The 19,139-nt window shown below is 43.9% G+C and overlaps 1 protein-coding gene across 1 annotated transcript in view; it reads left to right on the forward strand.

Moving 5' to 3' along the window:
• PHF21A (PHD finger protein 21A) overlaps positions 1-12,585 on the forward strand; it is a 148,726-nt gene extending 136,141 nt beyond the window's left edge. Inside the window, exons 14-18 of the mRNA XM_014950322.1 lie at positions 506-669; positions 6,660-6,815; positions 8,554-8,629; positions 8,956-9,059; positions 10,935-12,585. Coding sequence (XP_014805808.1) covers positions 506-669; positions 6,660-6,815; positions 8,554-8,629; positions 8,956-9,059; positions 10,935-11,189 — 755 coding nt within the window. The 3' untranslated portion in view covers positions 11,190-12,585. The remainder of the gene's footprint in view (positions 1-505; positions 670-6,659; positions 6,816-8,553; positions 8,630-8,955; positions 9,060-10,934) is intronic.
• The last annotated feature ends 6,554 nt before the right edge of the window (positions 12,586-19,139 follow it).

Below are 19,139 nucleotides of genomic sequence, written 5' to 3' on the forward strand. Positions count from 1 at the left end.
GGGGGCTGGTGAGTGTTGGCCTCTGATAAAGGGCTTAACCTTTGTGTAGATTTGTGCTGGCACTAGAAAGATAGGAAGGTGTGGGATAACGGTAGAAAGGATTTAATAGTAGTTATTGTAGCTTCTCTCCAGCTTTGATGCCAACATGTTTTCCCTAAAAACTGAATAGACGCATTTCGAAGGAGTGGCAAGTGTCCCCACGCTGCTTTTGTGGGAGCGATTCTTCGACCCTCTACAGAGCTTATTTCTATTTCCTTCTGAAATACATCTTTTAAATGTTCTTTCCTTGCAAAATCTACTTAAAAGATTTCCTAAAAAATGTTTAAATCTTTGCTTCTGTCCTTCCACTTGTAACTTTAATATTAACTTCCTCTCTGTGCTACATCATTTCCTTTTTCACGCTAGCCAATGAGGACCACTGGCCAAAGGTATGTAAGATCATTTTTCCTTTTTTTTTTTTTTTTTTTTTTTTTTTTTTTTTGTGTTCCCTGTTGTTAACATGTAGGTCGTCCACCTAAATACAACACGGTGCTGGGGTTCGGGGCTTTGACCCCCACATCCCCTCTATCCAGTTATCCTGACTCCCCCGAAAATGAAAAGACAGAGACCACATTTACTTTCCCCGCAGCTGTTCAGCCTGTGTCCCTGCCTAGCCCCAGCTCCACAGACGTAAGTAACTCTTGGGGAGGGGATTACTTTTTAGAAAGATACGCAGAAAGCATCCATGAGGGCAAAAATCACAGCAGACTTTGTTTCTTTAGGCTCACTCGTCGTTTGGCCTGATTCGGTGCAGTGAACCGGTCCAGCTTTCTTTTAACACCCTTCCTTTTTCCTCCTGCACCCATGTTCTTATCCTGGGAGGTTTTATTCGTAGCTCCTTCAGTGGGTTGAAAGCTCTGGAGGCACCAGGCGTGCTAGATGAGCTCATTTCCTTTGTGCGGTGCCTGAGATCTTGTCTGACTGAATTGAGGCTGTCATCCATGAAAAGGGGGGGAAGGGGAGAATGAAAAGTATTACTTACAGGCCATAATAACAAAAGGTCGGTGTGTTTCTGAAAGGAGAGAAGGAAGGAAACCTCTTGGATCACTCAGGAGAACCCAGACCAGAGTTCACAGCACTGGTTATGACAGTTCTGGTGTCCTGGCATAGCTAAATACCTCACCCCTGCAGTCAGATCACAAAATCTGTCTTGAGTGAAATCTGGTCGTTTTCTTACAATTTATGAAAAACCGAGTGTCCTTGTTTTAAGTTAATTCAAAGATAAGATTTGCTACTCAAAGCACAACCTTTTTTCAGTTGCTGAGAACTAGCCAGTTCATTGCATTCTTTCTATTTCTTGCAAAAAAACAAATTAAAGGTCTCGTATAAGCTTTAAAAGATAAATAGTGTAGGAAGAATTGGACTGAGTCACTGTGTAGGTCCAAAATGACATAACAAAGGGACTGGAAGCTATGATTTGTGTGAAAGTGTACTGTGACTCTTCAGGAGGGGTGAAACAATTCATTGCTCAAAAAATCTCAGTTGTAAGTGTACTGCCAGTAAAGTGCTTGCCTTTTAATGACTACTACTTACTGGGCACAGTTTTAAAAAAAAATAAAAATGGTGTTTGCTTATTTCTTCATACTGGTGCTGCAAACTCCTTCTGCAGTCTGAGTCAGAGCAGCCTCTTCCCCCACCCTCCTTTTGTTAAAAAACATGTTATCACATATAATTGAGGTGTGACCGTTTAAAATGGGCTTTAAGAAAGAGAAGGGTTGCTTTATTTTCATCTATGCAGTTGCATCATTGTAAATACATAGACTGAGACACCGACTCTCCTGGCCACATTCGGGAGGAAATAGAAGCCAACTTCTTGCCTCTGAACTGGATTTTTTGTTCTGCAGAGGTGACAGGAATAGAAATAGTACTAGTGTGTCTGAGTCACTGAAATAAATAGATGCAATTCCGATACCCAGGGAGTACGTATGTGAAATTAAAAGGTTCTCTTTTATACAGTCACTTCTGAGAGCAGAATAGCACTTGACTGTAAAACCCCTTTCCTGACGGTCAAATGGACGCGGCGGTGGAACAGCCCCTCAGGGGGAAGGTAGAGCAGCTCCATCTCTGGGGCCTTTTGAAAGCAAGCAGTACAAACAACGAGAAAACGTGCTGGAGAGCACTTTTATTTTTTATTTTTTTACATTGGCTCCAAGAGAAAGACTGGATAATGTGGTGGGGGTCTTTTCCACCTCTGACTTGTATGTGTATACGGCCGAGTCTTTTCCTGCTGTCTAAGAGCTCTCAAAACAGCATCATGAGTTGTTGCCCTGTGTTCTGCAGTGCCTGGTGGCAGCAAGCTAGGTCAGGAATTGTGAATTTCTGTAGCATCCAAATCTAGTTCTTAATGGCCTGAATTTTCTGAATTTTGGATATTATCTAGGCCTAAGTTCTGGATTGCTTTAATATTCATTAATCAATGAAAAGTATTTTAAAGGAGACGATGGAAGATTTACACAGCAGATAATTAACATTCTCTCTTACCTGAGAACCTTATAATATAGCCCAGTAACACTCTTTCCCCTTGAGAATCAGATAAAAATCTCCTGTATCATGTTACCAGACAAGTCCTTTAGTTTGTACAGCACCAACATTTTGTGGGTTTAATTTTTTGAAACAATTTTATCCCAAAGTCCCATTCAATGCATATTCGCTATCATTCCGGCTGATTCGGTAAACTTGTCAGAAATATTTGGTATTGAATTCCATATAAAATAAAATACATTAAAAACCAGAAAATATATTTCAAAGTTACTCATAAAAATAGTCTTTTAATTAAAAGACAAACAAAATTTGAGCCTTCAGACAGAAAAATATCAGGAAGGAAGTAAATCTGTTCTTCTGTCATTACATGTTATAATTCTTACTTGTTAATTATAAAGAGAGGAATGGTTTCCCATTGCTGTCATGAGCTGGAAGGTAGTCCTGTGAATATGTTCTCATAAAATTGCTGTATAAGCTTGTGCTGTCACATCCCTTTTTTGTGACTAGGTTTCCCCCATTTATCCATTCAGCATGGTGTTTCCTTTTCCCATCTGAGTCTTAAGAACTTAGCAATACTTGCAAAAACCTTTAGCATCCTTGGCTAGGAAAGTGCTGTATAATGCTGGAAAAGTACTGTATATTTAAACACCAACAGTACAAGCCATGTTGGAGATTAAGACAAAGAGGAAGATTAGGTTTTTTGCATTTCAGGGACTTAAAAATGAAACCACGACAAGTGCATGCCTAAGTAAAAGGCTATTTCAGAAGTCTCAGTTAAAACAATTGAGCATTTCCTCACACAGATATGGAAGAAAACTGCAGTTTTGCCCATATTCAAACTATTTTTTTGCATTAATTTGCTGAGAAGGTCCTTCTTGCCTTTCTCCTGAGTTGTCACTCTGAATGAAAGGGATAAAGTTTGGAGGGAGGATGAAGCAGGAACTTGAGATGGGATTGGTGATGAGGATGGAGGGGTAGAAGGTAGGAATAAAAGCTCAGAAAAGGAAGGAAGGAATGCAGTAGGTAGGATTGAGCAAAACTCCCCTTTTTTTCCTCTCTTTTTTTTTTTTTTTCCTTTTTGGCTGTGAACCACTTGGTTATGTGTGATTCTCCCTTACGCAGTAGTAGCATATTCACCTGGAAGATAGCAATTGCCTTTGACAGTCAATTACTCAGCAGTAAGAGTAGTGCAAAAATCTCTATTCTAGTGATGGTTCAAGTCTGTGGTCACAAAATGCCTTTTAATTAGTAAACCTTTTATATCAAAACAGCATTTCAATTGAGAGGAGCATTAGTGAACACTCAGATTGCAATGTCAAGTCCATAACAGTTAGGAAATTCCAGAATTATTATTCTGGAATTATTATTGCTTCTGATAACTTAATTCAATTACATCATACATTATGATATATAGATATATTATCATAAATATAGATATATTTATATGGTCATGAACAATTCCTGTTGATGTTTAGATATAAATATAGGTTTAGATATAAATATAGGTATTACACATTCAAACACAGAAACTACACGTACTTCTGATTTGATACTGTATTATTCAGTTCTGTTGCCTAAAGCCAGGCCCTGCTGCTCTAGATACTTTATAAAGAAAACTGTTAGCTGTCCAAAAAGGTTTCATTTATTTTCCTGGCCTCTTGGTGTGGAGGAAGTAGAGCAAAAAGTGACGTTAAATCACCTCTTACGGTCTCTGTTCTGAAATGATTCTTCGGTCTGTTCAGCCTGTAGCATGTGTTAGAGCAGCCTGAGTGAGCTCTGCATTAGCCTAAATTGGCTGCCTGTAGCCTTCACGGAGCTGGCCCAGAAGCTGAGATCAGTGGGGTGCATGTCACAACATCACATCCAGCCCCCCCCCCCTTATGCATATATTTATTAACTGCCCGTAAAACCTGGGGCATTTCTTTGGAATCAAACAGTGGCTGGGATTTTGGTAAGGCTGGTTATGAGTTCTGAGGAAATGCCCTGAATTTTTGCATTACCCAAAATAACACTGTGGATTTTGTGTGTCTGTGTTGTCATCTCAATGCCTTCAGCCGCACTGCACGCTGACCAGCTGTGTCACTTCAGGTTTTGCAGGGTTCAGTTGAATTTAGAAGGTTCTGGGCCTAAATTTCTAAACGTCTCCCCCTCAAGAAGCAACTGCATGTGTCTCTTGCGTAGGTCTCTTTCCGCAGGGTATTACACAAAACAGGTTGGGTTTTCAACACACACACACACAATAGTTTTGCACCTGAGCCAGTCACCAGTGCCATCATGTAGTCTGTGGCACCCAAAGCACCTTGAGACATGTAGTTCTCAAGAATGAGAATTTTCTTCTAAAATATGAGAATTTCCCTCTTTAATTTTCCCTTAGGTGACAGAGGATTTTGTTTTAGCTTATATGACGTGTCCTGCCTGCCTTCTTTTCCTTGTGCTTGCAGAATATGTGACAAAGGAAAAGAAGTTCTTCCCAACCTGGTTACACACAACACTACACAAGAGGCATGAAAAGTCACTCGTTTAATTCTTCACTTAACACTGAGGAGCTCTTTGGTGTTAAAGGATGGAATAATACCATAACCCAGCTCTCAGTGATCCCTGAGACTTAGGGAACCAAAACGTGGCACTGAAAATTCACTAAAGATTGATCCTTTGCACAACGTGACATCAGTGCTAACCTTGGGTGTTAAGAGAAGAATCGCCTTCCCTTTGAGGAAAGGCCTCATCAGCAGCAGAGACAGGGAGAAGAAACCTGAGCGGATTGCTTGCGTGTCCTTCTTCTAATATGTTTAATATTTTATCCATAGTAGAGATTAGTGTCATTTTTCTTGCCTGGCAACTTCACGTGTGAGTGCACAGCCAAGTCTGCTCTCCCTCCAAATTGAGAGGACTTAATTCACGCACGTGAAAAGACTGTGAGGGTCAAAGGGAAAACCTTGCACCCGTTGGTATTTCATACAGGGGGAGTGTATACACACACACACACACCTTCAGATCACCATCTTGCAGATCTGGTGCGTGTGAAACTTTGACTGAAGTTGGTGAGAAGTGCCTCTTTCAGACTCCAGGTGGAACCTTGAATAGGTCAAGTTGGTAGGAGAGCCCATAGGTGGTGAGAGGAGAGGGCTGGGGTGTCCCTCTACCCCTCTCTGGATGCTGAGCCGTCTGTCTTTCATGCCTCTTTGTTCAACTATCCAAAACCCAAAGAAAACCAAACAGAAACACCACCACCACCCCCATAAGCATGAGATGGGAGGAACAGGAGGAGAGAGAGAGAAGAAAAAGTGACAAAAATCAGACCTACCTTTCTGGGAAATTAATGGCTGTAGAAATCTCTGATGGTGATGCAGTGGTAACTAAACCTGGTTTTCTTAGGAGATGCTACTGGTAGTAGTTTCAATTCTTTCTTCAAAAAACCCCTCGGTTAGAAAATCTCTCTTGGTATTCCCTCGTCCTGGCTCTCAGCCTGTGTTAGTGATGAAACAGAAACCGCTCTCTATAGAGAATGAGAAAATTTTGAGTCACAGCTTTTTTGGTGCAATTTGAGGTGAAGTGAAGTAAAAGGAATTGTCTCAGAACATAATTCATTCTGTTCTTTTTCATTTACAAGCACAACAGCTTTTCCTTCCAGTTTCATTTTTAAAGGTGACCTAAATATCTGACAGTGTTCTTTTAAGTCATTCAATTGGGGTTTCTTACGTACCGTTACCGGTAAGAGACAGCCTCATCAGCATTCCCAAAGTGGAATTGTGCTTACATCCAGAAATGAGAAGGGTTAAGAAAGTGGGTAGCTCATCCCTTTAGGCAAAAAAAAAAACCAAACAGGGTAAAGGGGGAATCTTGAAGAAGGCAGGCTAAGCAGTTGTTAAAAGAAGCTATGGTAAGAAGTGTTTGCTCTAACATTTTGCCTTGGGAGGACAGAGGGAGTGTTTGGGAGAAGAGATGTCGTTGTTTCTGACATCCTGCCTGGTTTTCCTGTTTCGTGTCCTAAAAAAGGGGTTTGGCCATTTGGGAATCCCCTTAGTTTGTGCTGTAAACTTTGCATTCAACTAGGATGTAGATGTCAAAGGTCAAAGTTCACTTTTTGCCTTCTCTCTCTCTCTTTTTCTCACCCACACCCCTTCCCCTCAATTTTATAGGGCGATATCCATGAGGATTTTTGCAGTGTTTGCAGAAAAAGTGGGCAGTTGCTGATGTGTGACACATGTTCACGTGTTTATCACCTGGACTGTCTGGACCCGCCTCTGAAAACCATTCCCAAGGGCATGTGGATCTGTCCCAAATGTCAAGACCAGGTATTGTTTGATAGACAGGGAATAGTTATACACAATGCACTGTAAAGATTTTTCCATGTTAAAGAAAATAACCGCATCACTTGGCTTAGTTGGATCAAGACAGCCCGACACTCAACAAATCTATTTGATCTGTAATAGGGCATTTGATCGAATGACCTCTGCTGATGCGTGCAAATACAAAACTGTGAAGTCTTGCTCCCAGATTTGGGGTCCTTATTTTGTTACCATCACTTTTACTCTTTTTCTGGGCCAAAGCACACAGACTTTTGGGAAAGGTTCTCTAAGACCCGTAGGAATTTTCCTGTTCGTCTTAAGCTTGTTGTTTCTTCAGAAGTTATTAGTATATTCTTCTGAACAAATAAATAAAGCATTTGCACAAGCCTACCTCAATAGACAGAGCAAATATAAGCCCCTGATTGCTCATGTAAATCAAATATTAGAGAGGTTGTCTTCAGTGATCTCTTTAATAATATCATCCAGCATCAGTATAATGAGGACAGGTGAACAGTTTGGTTCTTCTTCCTTCCAGATCCCTTTCTGAAAGCACACAATTGAAGTGAACAGAGGATATGTTAATATATATATTTTTTAATAATTGCGTTGAGACGAAGCAGTAAGCTATTGTATTCCTAACCCTTACATGGAACTCCAGAAGCTGCAAGGGCTTGCTGATAATCAGCAGACTGAAGTTTTTATTTTAATAATTGCATTGAGACGAAGCAGTAAGCTATTGTATTCCTAACCCTTACATGGAACTCCAGAAGCTGCAAGGGCTTGCTGATAATCAGCAGACTGAAGCTGTTAGCATTCTCTCTGATTTAGCATATTGCTCGGTCGCCCACGTGACCTTCGCTTGGCCAGATGGTAACATAAAAAAAAAAACAACCCAAAAAAACCCAGCCTGTTCAGAATATGCTGTTCAGAAGAACGAAAATGCAAAACTCAAATGACTTGGTCAGTAGTTGCAAGTGAGGCGGGGGGTGTTACCACTTCCCTGCTCCTGCTCTTGCCTGCTCTGGCTTTATCCCTCCTCTTCATACTTCTGTGATAGTTTCCCACAAAATGAAGGGGGAAAAATCTGAGATGGTTCTCTGTAAAGTGACAGAGCACACCTCTGATTCACTTATTCAAAAGACACAATACATGTCTTTCCTCTCAAAATAAAGCTTGCTTGGAAGGAGTACATAGGAAGGATCTGAAAGGTATAAATGGTGCTTGCCCTTATAAAGAGGGTTTCACAACCCTATTAAGGTGATGCTGATAAGAAGAGATCAGATGGTTTCATGTTTTACTAGCCAGGAAGCGTGATGTTTGACTGTATGGTGTGGAGACTGCTCTGTGCCATGAAAAGTTTTCTCCCAGAACAACTAAGATCAGCAATTTGTCTGAACCACGAAATAACGTTTATGTCTGCTGGCAAGTTTGAGTTCAGATATATTATCCTTTCATTCCTCTTTTAAGTTGTTCGGTTTCATTAGTAGAGTTTATTTGTGGCTATGGAGGGAATTTGAGAAAATGCTGACATTTGTAAGAAACAGGCCTGCTTTATGGGAGCCACAATACAGTTGTGAATAATTCCTTCTGTTAAATCTCAGAAGAGGCCTGTGAAGCTTCATGTTAACAGGGCTGAGACTAATGATAGCCATAAAAAAAATCCCTGTCTTTCCCTCTATCTCCTCTTTGCTTTTTCTAGGGATAGACTGTGTAGCAGCTAAATCTCTAAATGCTTTTCTTTCAGATGCTAAAGAAGGAAGAAGCAATCCCATGGCCAGGAACTTTAGCAATTGTTCATTCATATATTGCATATAAAGCAGGTAGGAAAATGAGGAGCAACGCTTCCATTTAACTTTTAGTAATGGAAGGTGTTATTTTGGGAATGGCATAGAATGGTGCTTCCTTTAAAAAGGAAATTAAAGGGGAGGAGCCTTAATAACTAGTGAAGTGAAAATAGCAGTCTAAATATTTGCTAAGCCTTCTGTGACACTTGTGTATGTAGGTAAAATTTTGGGGTGACTTAGTGCACAAGTTGTTGAATTGACTTTAAACACAATTACCCCTTTATGGGAACCATTTTAGAGCCTGTGTCCACTGTTGTTAACAGGAACATTTTAAATATTCTGATTAATATTCTGTTTTGTAGCGAAAGAAGAGGAAAAACAGAAACTACTTAAATGGAGTTCAGATTTAAAACAGGAAAGAGAACAACTAGAGCAGAAGGTCAAACAGCTCAGCAATTCTATAACGGTGAGTATTGCTCTCCTAAATAGCTCTGCACCTGTGTTCTGGAGAGTGAGTCCATGTGCTAGACCTGTCTTCCGCTGCATTTACTGGGAATTGAGTGAGCAGTAGGACTTTGGGGAGCTTTTCTAGGACTTTGGGGAGCAGGAATGAAATACAGGCAACATGCACTTAGATGGAGCCACTTACACATGATCCATGCTGACTGTATGTTGTAGAGGTGCACTGACTATGATATCAGTAGGTGACAAACGTGACCCAGAGCATTATTTTCTGTGGGCGGTAGATGAAGTGAAATTCTCCAGTGGCTCACTTAAATATGAATCATTGGGCCTCGGCGTGAGTTACAGGCTTGGTGTGCTTTCCAGACTTTCCTCATACAAAAGTGACCATTTACTCATGATTCTTGGGTTCTTGACACGTTGCCTTGGCAGTCAGCAGCTGGACCCTGTGCCTGCCTCTGCATAATATTAATTAGAAGATGTCATACTTCTAGCCAGAAGCTGTAGTTTCCACTTCAGCTTATTGCAGTAATTGGAGCATACCTATTAATTTGCTCTCTCTTCTCACCTTAATACGCAAATCAGGATCTTGAGTTGCCAGTGTAAAGTGTGAGTCCCTCACTTAGGGTAGCCTTAGTCAGTATCATAGAATGAAAGATACTGAAATCTTATGTGGCAGCATCTGTAAGGCTGGATACAGAAGTACAGACTTTTTTTTTTAAATACAGATGCACTTTCCCATCTGCCTGTCTTTACCTATTAGAACAAAAGTAAGTGTGCCGTGTTTAAAGACCCCTAAATGCTGACGATTGTGAGCAAAGAAGCAGTGAAAGGTGCTGTTTATTAGTTCTGGAGGCTGTCATCTTCTGGTTGGCATTAGCTGGGCATAACCTGAGCAGGAGTAGAGCACTGACCCTGTTTCTCAGTCACGTACCAGTAAGGAGAATGGTTTATTTTCTATGATCAAGTCATTGTCTGTACTTTCAGTGGAACTGTCCAAATAAGACACAATAGGTCTAAATTTTGTGGTGTTTTCATGGTATGAAAGTAGTAAAGCTGAAACCAACAGTGTCTAGAGATCAGCATGGATAATAGGTTTAAAAAATGTAGGAAGGTTGCCATCTTCATGTAAGAACCTGAACGTTACAGACGTAGCTACCATCCCCTCCTTTTTGAGAGTTTCAAATATAGATATAAGCAGTTTTTCACCCTTGAAACATCTTTTTTTTTTTTTCAAGTTATCTTACCCTGACTCTTAAGTGATGAGCTGGCTAGGTTACTACCGCTTCTAAGAGAAAGAAGTGGCCACAAAATAAGATTTTCAAGTGAAGAAGGGCTTGTTTTTTCTTTTCAAGTGCCCCTTTATTTCTTAAGAGGAGGAAGTGATGTTCCTGCTAAATAAAATGTATGCAAAAGCAAAGGCTGTATCCCATTAGCGGCAACGCACACACGCTGTCAGCAGTCAGCTGCAGCAGGGTGCTTGGGTTTGCAGATCTGAGCTGAAGAAATTTCAGCGATGCTGAAATAGAAAAAAACCCACTAAGAACGTATACCTGGAGGTCTCCCTTCAAAAGGAAGACAGAGGGATGGAGCTGTCTGTGTGGAACAGGGGGATGGAGCTGTCCGTGTGGACATGTGAAACACCTTGGGATGTACCAGGTGACAGCTACGTACTGGCAGTGTAATTCCTCAGCCTGCAAATACGAATTCTGCAGTGAACACAGATCTAAGACTCTTTTTCTTCTGGGCTGGGCAAGTGAAATTGCAGCTGCAGTCCTTTCTGCGTGCTTACATTTACATCCGTGAACATCCCATTCCTTCTCTTACCGTCTCTCGTTCATAAGCTTGAACTTGTGACTGCTTCTCTGTTTTGCTGCAGAAATGCATGGAAATGAAGAACACCATCCTTGCAAAACAGAAGGAGATGCACAGCTCCTTGGAGAAGGTAAAACAGCTGATCCGCCTCATCCAAGGCATCGACCTCTCAAAACCCATAAACTCTGAAGTCAACTCAGTAGCCATCTCCAACGGCGTGGACTCCACTAACAATACTAATGCTGCCACCTCCACCTTAGCCCCCTCCCCTTCCCAGAGCTGCATGGTGAACTGTAACAAGAGCGATGAGACTAAATAACACAGCGAAGTTCAGGAGGGGCCAAGGGAGGTGGCGGCCACGGAGGAAGAGCAAAATAACGAAAACTCTAGAAAAGCAAAACCGGATTTCTTCTGGAAAGTGCAGAATTCTTTAGTTCTTTGGTTCCAGAGAGAGCGTGAAGATGCTTGTGCCGGGCGGCACCGGAGTTTGCCAATTGATCCTTCTTATTCTGTGTGTACATGCAAAGTTTGGATCACGTTACATGAATAGTGCCAGCTGGGGGTTCTTTGCCAGCACCATGCCAAGTGAAATAATATATTTACTCTCTCTATATTTTACACCAGTGTGTGCCTGCAGCAGCCTCCACAGCCACTATAGGTTTGTTTTATTTTTGTTTGGGGTGAGGAGCAGGGATGAGGGAGGAGAGCAGGTTTCAAATCCTTATTTGCAGAACAGTTTGTTTAGCTAGGGAAAAAACAAAAACAAGTCCAAAGAGCCTGTGGGCTTTTCCTGTTTCTAAACTCTCAGTACTATTAAACCAAAAAAACCAGAAATATAAATTATCAAATCCCAGTGCCCAGAAGGGACAAGTCTATCAAATAAGCAGTATTTACTATTGTTTAGACAGGAGATGTACAAAAGGAAAAGAGATGGACTTTTCACTGAGTAACCAGCACATGTACAGGCTGAGGATCTACTGTCCCAACACCTTTGGGTTAATCCTATTTCTTCACATTAACCAACAGACATGCTTTGCAGAATTGGTTTGGGTCCTCACTCTCATCCAGAAAGCCTATGTTGGGAACGGGGAAACGGAGGGCCAGAATCCAGGGTCAGCTTGGAGCGTTGGATGGAGGTGTCCCAAGAGAAAATGTGCATTGATTACTTGAAAATGAGATTCCAACCCTTTTCTATATTTATAAACAACAAAGGTATCCTGAACAAAGTAACACATGACCCAGATGTGTGAACTGAACAGAGAAATGTCCTTTTCTTTCACTTCCTTTCTCTTCTTTTGGTAACAAGAACTAAATAAGGAATAGAAAAGCTGTTTTTCAGGCTGACAGTCTAATTAAAGAGGTAGATGGGACCTTGCATGGTATAGATTAGAAGTAATAGTGTCAGTGAGATACAGTGAGTCTTTGTGAGTTCTTGTGTCATCGTTTTGGGCACTGTTTTTTTATGCAAGGGCAAAATCTTTGTATCTGGGGGAAAAAACCAACTTTTTTAAATTAAAAAGGAAAATAAAAGATATTGAGGTCTTCCTAGTGTTACTTAAAATAAGAACAAGGTAAGAAACATTGTAAAAAAAAAAAAAAAAATTACAAAAGTGCTATTTGTTTCCTAAACAAGTGATTTCTATTAAAAAGGTGTCAGAACTGGAGAAAACGCTGTGTACTTAGAATTTTTTAACACAGACTTTGCTTATTTATGACAACATTCTGCTGTGTTTGTGTTTTAAAATCCGATGGGACAGTTTCCATAGGTTATACGATACACTGGCTAAACTCTAAAGAGAATGGAATCCTACAGTGCTGGAGCTCACCCTGCCTGGAGGATCTACAGGCTTGGCTCTGCCATTCCCATATCTCCCCCATTCTTCCCTGTGTTTGTAACCCAGAGAAAAGCAGTTGGCAGCGTGCTTGGTTAAGGCTTTTCTACCCTTGTGGTATGGACTGGTTAGAGCTCGAGGAAGGAGGACAGTGAGTGAGTTGGTTGGACTGAAAATCGCCTTCCGTTGTATCCTCTTGTTTAAGAAGTTCATCTCACGTGTGATCTTTAGATAGCAAAGCTTGCCTGTTACTGTGGGGGCTGGCTCAGTTTGGAGTGCTGGTCCTGGTTGTGTCCCAGAGCTGCAAAAAACATTTGGGCAAACCCCGTTTCCACTGGAAATATACTGGGGAAACTCCCTTTTAATTCCAGTGGGAGCAGAGTTGAGCCACGCAACGTGAGCCCCTGGTGTGGTGCCCTGGAGAGCGTGCGTTGGGTGGCCAGGCAGAGCTGCTCAGCTCTTCCTAAGTGGAAGACAGAAAAGCTTTGGATTTCAAGGATGCATTTCTGAGCAAGAACAAGTGAATACTCCAGACACTACACAGCCTGAGAGAGTCTTTTTGCTGCCCCAGCCAAGTTTGCTTCTGTGCTACACAGCCTTTTTGCTGCCCCAGCCAAGTTTGCTTCTGTGGGATTCTCGGAGCCGTTTTCTTCGCTCTCCTTTAGGTTGCCCTTCTGCCCTGTAAGGACTTTTATTCCTTCTATAGGAGCGTGCACTATTTTCAGCTCTGAGCTCAGAACTGATATCCCGAGTTCTCACATTTGTCTGTAACTGGGAAAGTGACTCTTGTGTGCACTTCTCAGCTGAACCTGTGATAACCTAGACTCTGTCTTCTGATGTTTGAGTTCTGTTCTGGAGCTAGCAGAGCTGGAAGGAGAAGTTAGCAGGAGTGGCAGGGAGACAGCTGGGCAGATGACATCAAAACTGATCACGCTAAAAATGTCCTCGCATCAACCCGGTTACCAGTGGGGGTCGTTACTGTAGGGCAGCCCTGGGCCAGCAACCCATGGCATTTGGACAAAGGACTACGTATTTCAAGGGATGAAGAACAAAAACAAACTGAATGTGAGACTTCTTTTTTTAGAGTATGAGCCATCAGCTAACGGCCACTCAGGAGAAACTCTCTTTGACCAGACTGTTCTCTAGTTGACCACTGGGGTAACTCTTAACATCAGCTTTGGAAGCACTGAGTATGTTCCTGGTAAGACACAGTCTCTAGGGATAAGTGTGCTGAGTTTTCCTGGTTCTCATGTTCTTATTGCTGGCGTTGTCTTCTGAGCTCTCTTGGAAGCACTGCACTTTTTGGGGGTGGCAGGCCATGCCTGATGACTCTATCATCCTTATGTTTTCTTTGCCAGTTCAGGAGGGGATGGAAGTGAAATTCACTGGTAGCCATATTTAACTTTGAGCACAGTTAACCACCCAGGAGATGTTAAAACAGCCATTACTGCTTTTCTGAGACATCTGCTTGTCTCCAGAATCCAAGTAGATAAGTATAGACTTTTATGTCCCTTTTGTCACAGCGTTTGTGTTCCAAACTGTAAAAGGATGCCTCTAGTTAATCATTACCTGGCAGAGAAATGATCTTAACTTGGACTTTTTGATGCTGGTAGGTAGTTTTCTCTCTCTCTCTCTCTTCCTGATCCGGTTTGGATGCTTTCCCTCCTGGCTCTCAGCCCTATCCATCAATAGGCAAGGAGCATTCCCAGGGCTGCACTGACACTGCAATGGTGCTGCTACGTAGACACAAGCAAATTGGCATTATCTCCACCCAAGTAGCAACAATAGGGTGGAAGGTGAATTGGCATTTACTAAATACAGAAGAAAATGTGTTTTTTTTTCCTAGCTGCTCTAAGGTGTTCCAGTCAAGGGAGAAATTGAAACTCTTCGACAGCTTAAAACTCAAGCTTGGCTTCGGTTTGGATTATTTGGGGTTTTTCCTTATGTAATATTCGAGATGGAGTGATTTTGTACTAAAACTGCTGCTCTTCGGGGAGCTGTCATAATGACTGGCGTTTTGTATTTCCAAACCAGCGTCAAGATATTCACTAATTCTTATGTCATTGCTTGTCATTGGTAGGAAATAAGTGGCTTTGAAATCTCTGTTGTAAAGGAGGAGATGAGACCACAGAGGAAGCTCATATCAGAGGCAGTCCTGGCTCTCAGCCCAGCGCGAAGGGCTTTAAGAAGTCACCCTTGCTCAGAAATAGAGTAAGCATTGCAGAAGTAGGGTTTTGGGGTTTTTTTTCCCCCCCTTCTCCTTGTAATCTGTTCTTCAAACAGCTGGAAAAGCGTGTTGTGGTCAGAGAGGGAAAGCTAGCGTGTGCCCTGGCTAGAAGAATTAGCATTATTGTTGGTATTCTCATTGCCTTGGGTTTAGAGCCAGCGATGGGTTTAACATTGTATGAAACAGGGAAGATATTTCTAGGGATGGCTGGCAGGCAGGGGGAGTGGCGTGGATGGTTCTTCAAAGCCATCATGAGCCAGGAGGTACCGTGTTGGTAGGATGAGCTCACGGTTTGCACGAGCAAAAAGCAAACCAAGGACTTTGTTCTTCGTTGCTGGCGGGTTTCTGTCGGTGGGGATATGAATTCAAAGCCGCTGACCTAGAAATTAAAGAGGTGATAATTTTATGGGCAGATCTGTTGGTTTCGTTGCTGGTAGAAAAAACAAGATGGCATTTTATCCTTCCTGGCTGACCAGGCTTAAGAAAGCACATCTGTACCCCAGCTGTCTAGAAACGTGAACCCTAATTCTGACCTCTTTGGCTTCAAATCATCTTCTTCCCTGTACTGGTGCAGAGGCAGCCCTGAAAAGCAGCACGATGGGCTTTCAGGAGGACCCAGAGTGAAATCTCCCTCTTAGCCCCACCAAGCTGTGGCAGCCTACGATACAGGGAGTAAACTCTGACATTTCCTTCCCATGTGGATAAAGTGGGAAATACTTGTGAATTTGCAGTGCACGTATTTTTCTCTCTTTTTTTTTTTTTTTTTTTTTTTTCCCTCCCAGTGAGGTTGCACCCTGCTCTCTTTGCTTCTGAAGCACTGACGATGAATACATGTTTTTTAATGAAACGTGGTTTTAAAACGGCGTATTCAGACGTCAAACCAAAATTCACTCTTTGACGGAGGGCCTCTCTCAGTGAGCTGCTCAGATAGCTGCTGAAATGCCTGTCTTACCCTTCCTTGTGGACCGTGCCCCTTCGGGCAGAATTTGTCGTGTCTTTTCAGAACTGCTTTGACCCTTCTTCACCTCCATTTGTCCTCCTTTGGGGATTCAGAAGATCCAGGGCAAGTTCAGCCTCGCTGGGTTACTGCAGAGGGTTTTCTGACGAGCGTGTAGAAACTCTTCAGAAAGAGTCAGGAACCTGGAGGAAAAAAATAGGAAGCTGTTTTGTGGTGCAGCTCATTCAGGTGGCACTTAGGCTTGCCTGGCCAACAAACTACCTCAGCAGGGGCCGTTCCCAAGGGGATTCTGTAGTTTCTGGCAGTCAGAAGGCAAGAGGTCTTCAAAGAACCCTTCCAGCAGCCACCTAGGTGCTGCTCTCTGAGGGCACGTGGGCGAGCCTCGCAGCAACGCTGCTGTTGGATCCTTGTATTCCAGTGGTCAGACCCTGGGCCAGGGAATGCCCTAAAAAATCAGGTGGGATCAGGAAAACACAAGAGCTGCAGGCATCTTGTCTCCAGGTTATTGCTGTCTTCACTCAGATCCTCCCATAAGCCTCAGTCCTGTTTGTAACGCCTCCAGAACGGAATGTAATACTTGAAAAATATGACTCTCTCTATCCTTTTACCTTTAGCTCCCGTTTCCCCCCCCTGTTTATCTTTTATCTGGGACAAGAACTTTCTGCATCATTGTGTCTTGTATAGGCTGAGCACATAGTTGAAACTTGCCAATAAAGACAATTATTTATACCATGCACTGGTAAGCTTGGTAATTACAGACCCATGGAAAGAGGTTAATTTAAGATGTGGGCTTCTTTCAGAAAACCAAGACCTTACCTGTGTGAGGGTCTGTCTGTAGCCCCTGTCAGTGTTACTAAACTGGAAAACAGGCTCACTGGGAGCGTTGGTGCTGTGAAAAACAGTTGTGCTGGAGTCTGTCCCATGAGAACAGTCGGGCCAGAGCTTCTCATCTCCCCTGGCCAGAGCTGCAGGGACAGGGGAAGGGACAGAAGCCTCTTTTGAGAAGCGAGGGCAGTGAGACAGGGGTACAGGGCTGGAGATGGGGGAAGGAAGAATGGAAGCAGGAGGAGCAGAAGAAGATTACACGAGGTAAAGAGAAGAAGTGGAAAAAGAGAAGGAGGGCAAGTGAGGTGAAATAGGGCTCCACGGTGAGGAGACAAGTACCCCTGCAGGTACGGGGTTTGAAAGTGCAGTGGGAAGACTAGAACAAGAAAAGGCTCTTCATGCCACCTTGGTTTCTGACTTGGGTTGATCTGTGTTCCAAAGCGTGGTGGAAGAGAGTTTCTCAGCTGCAGATGGGGAAGGAAATGGGCAACAAGGCATCCCCAGCTCTGCTTCTGCTGCCCGGTCATCCCACCCTGACCAGAGCCTTGTTTGACTCCTCTGCTACAACGTGGGACAAGGCACATCAAGCAGACCTTGGGGCTTGCTCTAATCTGGACTGAATTAATTAAAAAAATTCCCTAGCTAGCAATATTCCCGGCACCAGCCAGAGGTTCAGCTGTTGCCAATGTGGTTTAAACCTTCCTAGTTTGAGTGGCTCCATCAGTTGAAACGCATCTCAGCTGGGTCCTGAGTGAGCAGAGGAGATGGTGCCGGGCAGGACCTGCGAGTCAGGTACTTCTTGGAGTTATCTTTGTGAGGTTCCTGCTCTCTGGGCTGTGGCGCCCGGCAGTTCTGTGCCAAAACCCTTCTGTGCAGTAACACCTCTCTGTTTTCTTAGCATCTGGTTTATGTAGTTCACCAGAGCAGCTGGATGGGAGCGTGTGGCAAGTTCTAACATCACCCTTCAGGAGCTGAGGACCAGCATCAGGGCTACCTTAAGCAGCAAACCCCCCAGCTGGAGCTTGTTAGCCAAGTAATGAGCTCTGGGTGTGTGTTCTTCTTCACTCTGTAGCAATCCCAACAGGTGGCCAGCACTTCAGACAGAGAAGCTCAGCCCAGTCCACCTCTAGAGAGGAAGAAGTAGGTAAGGGCATGTTTGCTGGGGAGCTCCAAAGCCTGGTGAGCTTGGCTGGGTCCGGCCTGGGTGGAGGTGGCAGGGAAAGGCAGCAGCAGTGAGCCCTATGGGGCTTTTCTCCTCAATTTACCCTGGAAAAGGTACACCTCCACCAATTCCTGCTCTTTTGTCCCCTGCCTTTGTTTATCTGTCTTGTTGGAGGAGACACGGAGTATTGCTGCCTCTGAGCCTTGAGAAAGCACTTTTCTTAGTCGCCAACCAGAACGGGGTGTAGCTGAGGTGGGCAGGGAGGCTGTGGCTTTTACTGGTCCAGCACTGGGCTCCCGGGGTTTTTTTTTCAGTGGCCACCCTTGATTTTGGCTCCTGGGTGCTGAGGGTTGAGACGCAGCAGTATGGGGAGAGGCTGTGCCCGTAAGCGAGGGCAGGGCTCGTTATCCTTTGCTTGTTATCCACATCCATGGGGCCAGACATGCCAAAAATTGAGCGGGGGGGAGGGTATTTATTTAAAAAAGCCAAGCAGCACCCCCGTGGGCCTCATGTCCCCCCTGGGCAGAGCGGGGACCGGCAGCACCGATGCTGCCTGAGCTGTGTCCCGTGGGCTGTTGGCAGAGGAGGTACAGTGGGCGCGGGGTGCGGCAGGGAGCCTGCCTGTTTCCTCTTGTTCGAGGCTCACGTGGTTAATTTCTAATCAGCCCCTCCTGTGTTCCTTTACTTCTAATTACCGCTGGCATCAAAACGCCGCTTGACTCCAGAGCCAGGAGTAGCATCTCCCCCACCAGCTCTCCCTTCCAGAAGGTACGTTGGTGTCTCCTGAGTCGTTCCTGATGTGACAGGCAGCCAGAGACCCTCCTTAAGGAGGAGGGGGGGGGTTGCTACCCCCTAAAACCCCCCCTCAATGCTCGGGCAGCTTCCCAGCAGGCGCTTGTGCCCCAGGGGCTGCTTCAACGCCAGTTACAGCTACAGGACACCCCCCCCTCAAACAATTTAGGATGGCAGAGGTGCCTCTGCCACCTCTCCTAGTCACCCCCCCGCCGTCGCAGATGACATTAAGCCAAGATTTAAGCAGGTGACCGGGAGGAAGATGGCCACTGCCAACCCGTTGGCTCCTGCAGAAGAAGGAAAGAACTTTGCAGTGGAGAGCAGAGCTGCAGCTTGCCCAGCAGGGCCTGGTGCAGCAGAGGGGGGGTGGCTTCCCGTGGGGTACATCCCTCTTTTTGGGGTTGCCTGGCTCTAATCTGCAAGCTCCCACCGTGTTGGCCGCAGCTGAGGGCTGGGGGGGGGTTACCTCCATC

This window comes from Calidris pugnax, unplaced genomic scaffold, assembly GCF_001431845.1.
Source record: "Calidris pugnax isolate Ruff unplaced genomic scaffold, ASM143184v1 scaffold68, whole genome shotgun sequence".
NCBI classification, from domain to species: Eukaryota; Metazoa; Chordata; class Aves; order Charadriiformes; family Scolopacidae; genus Calidris; species Calidris pugnax.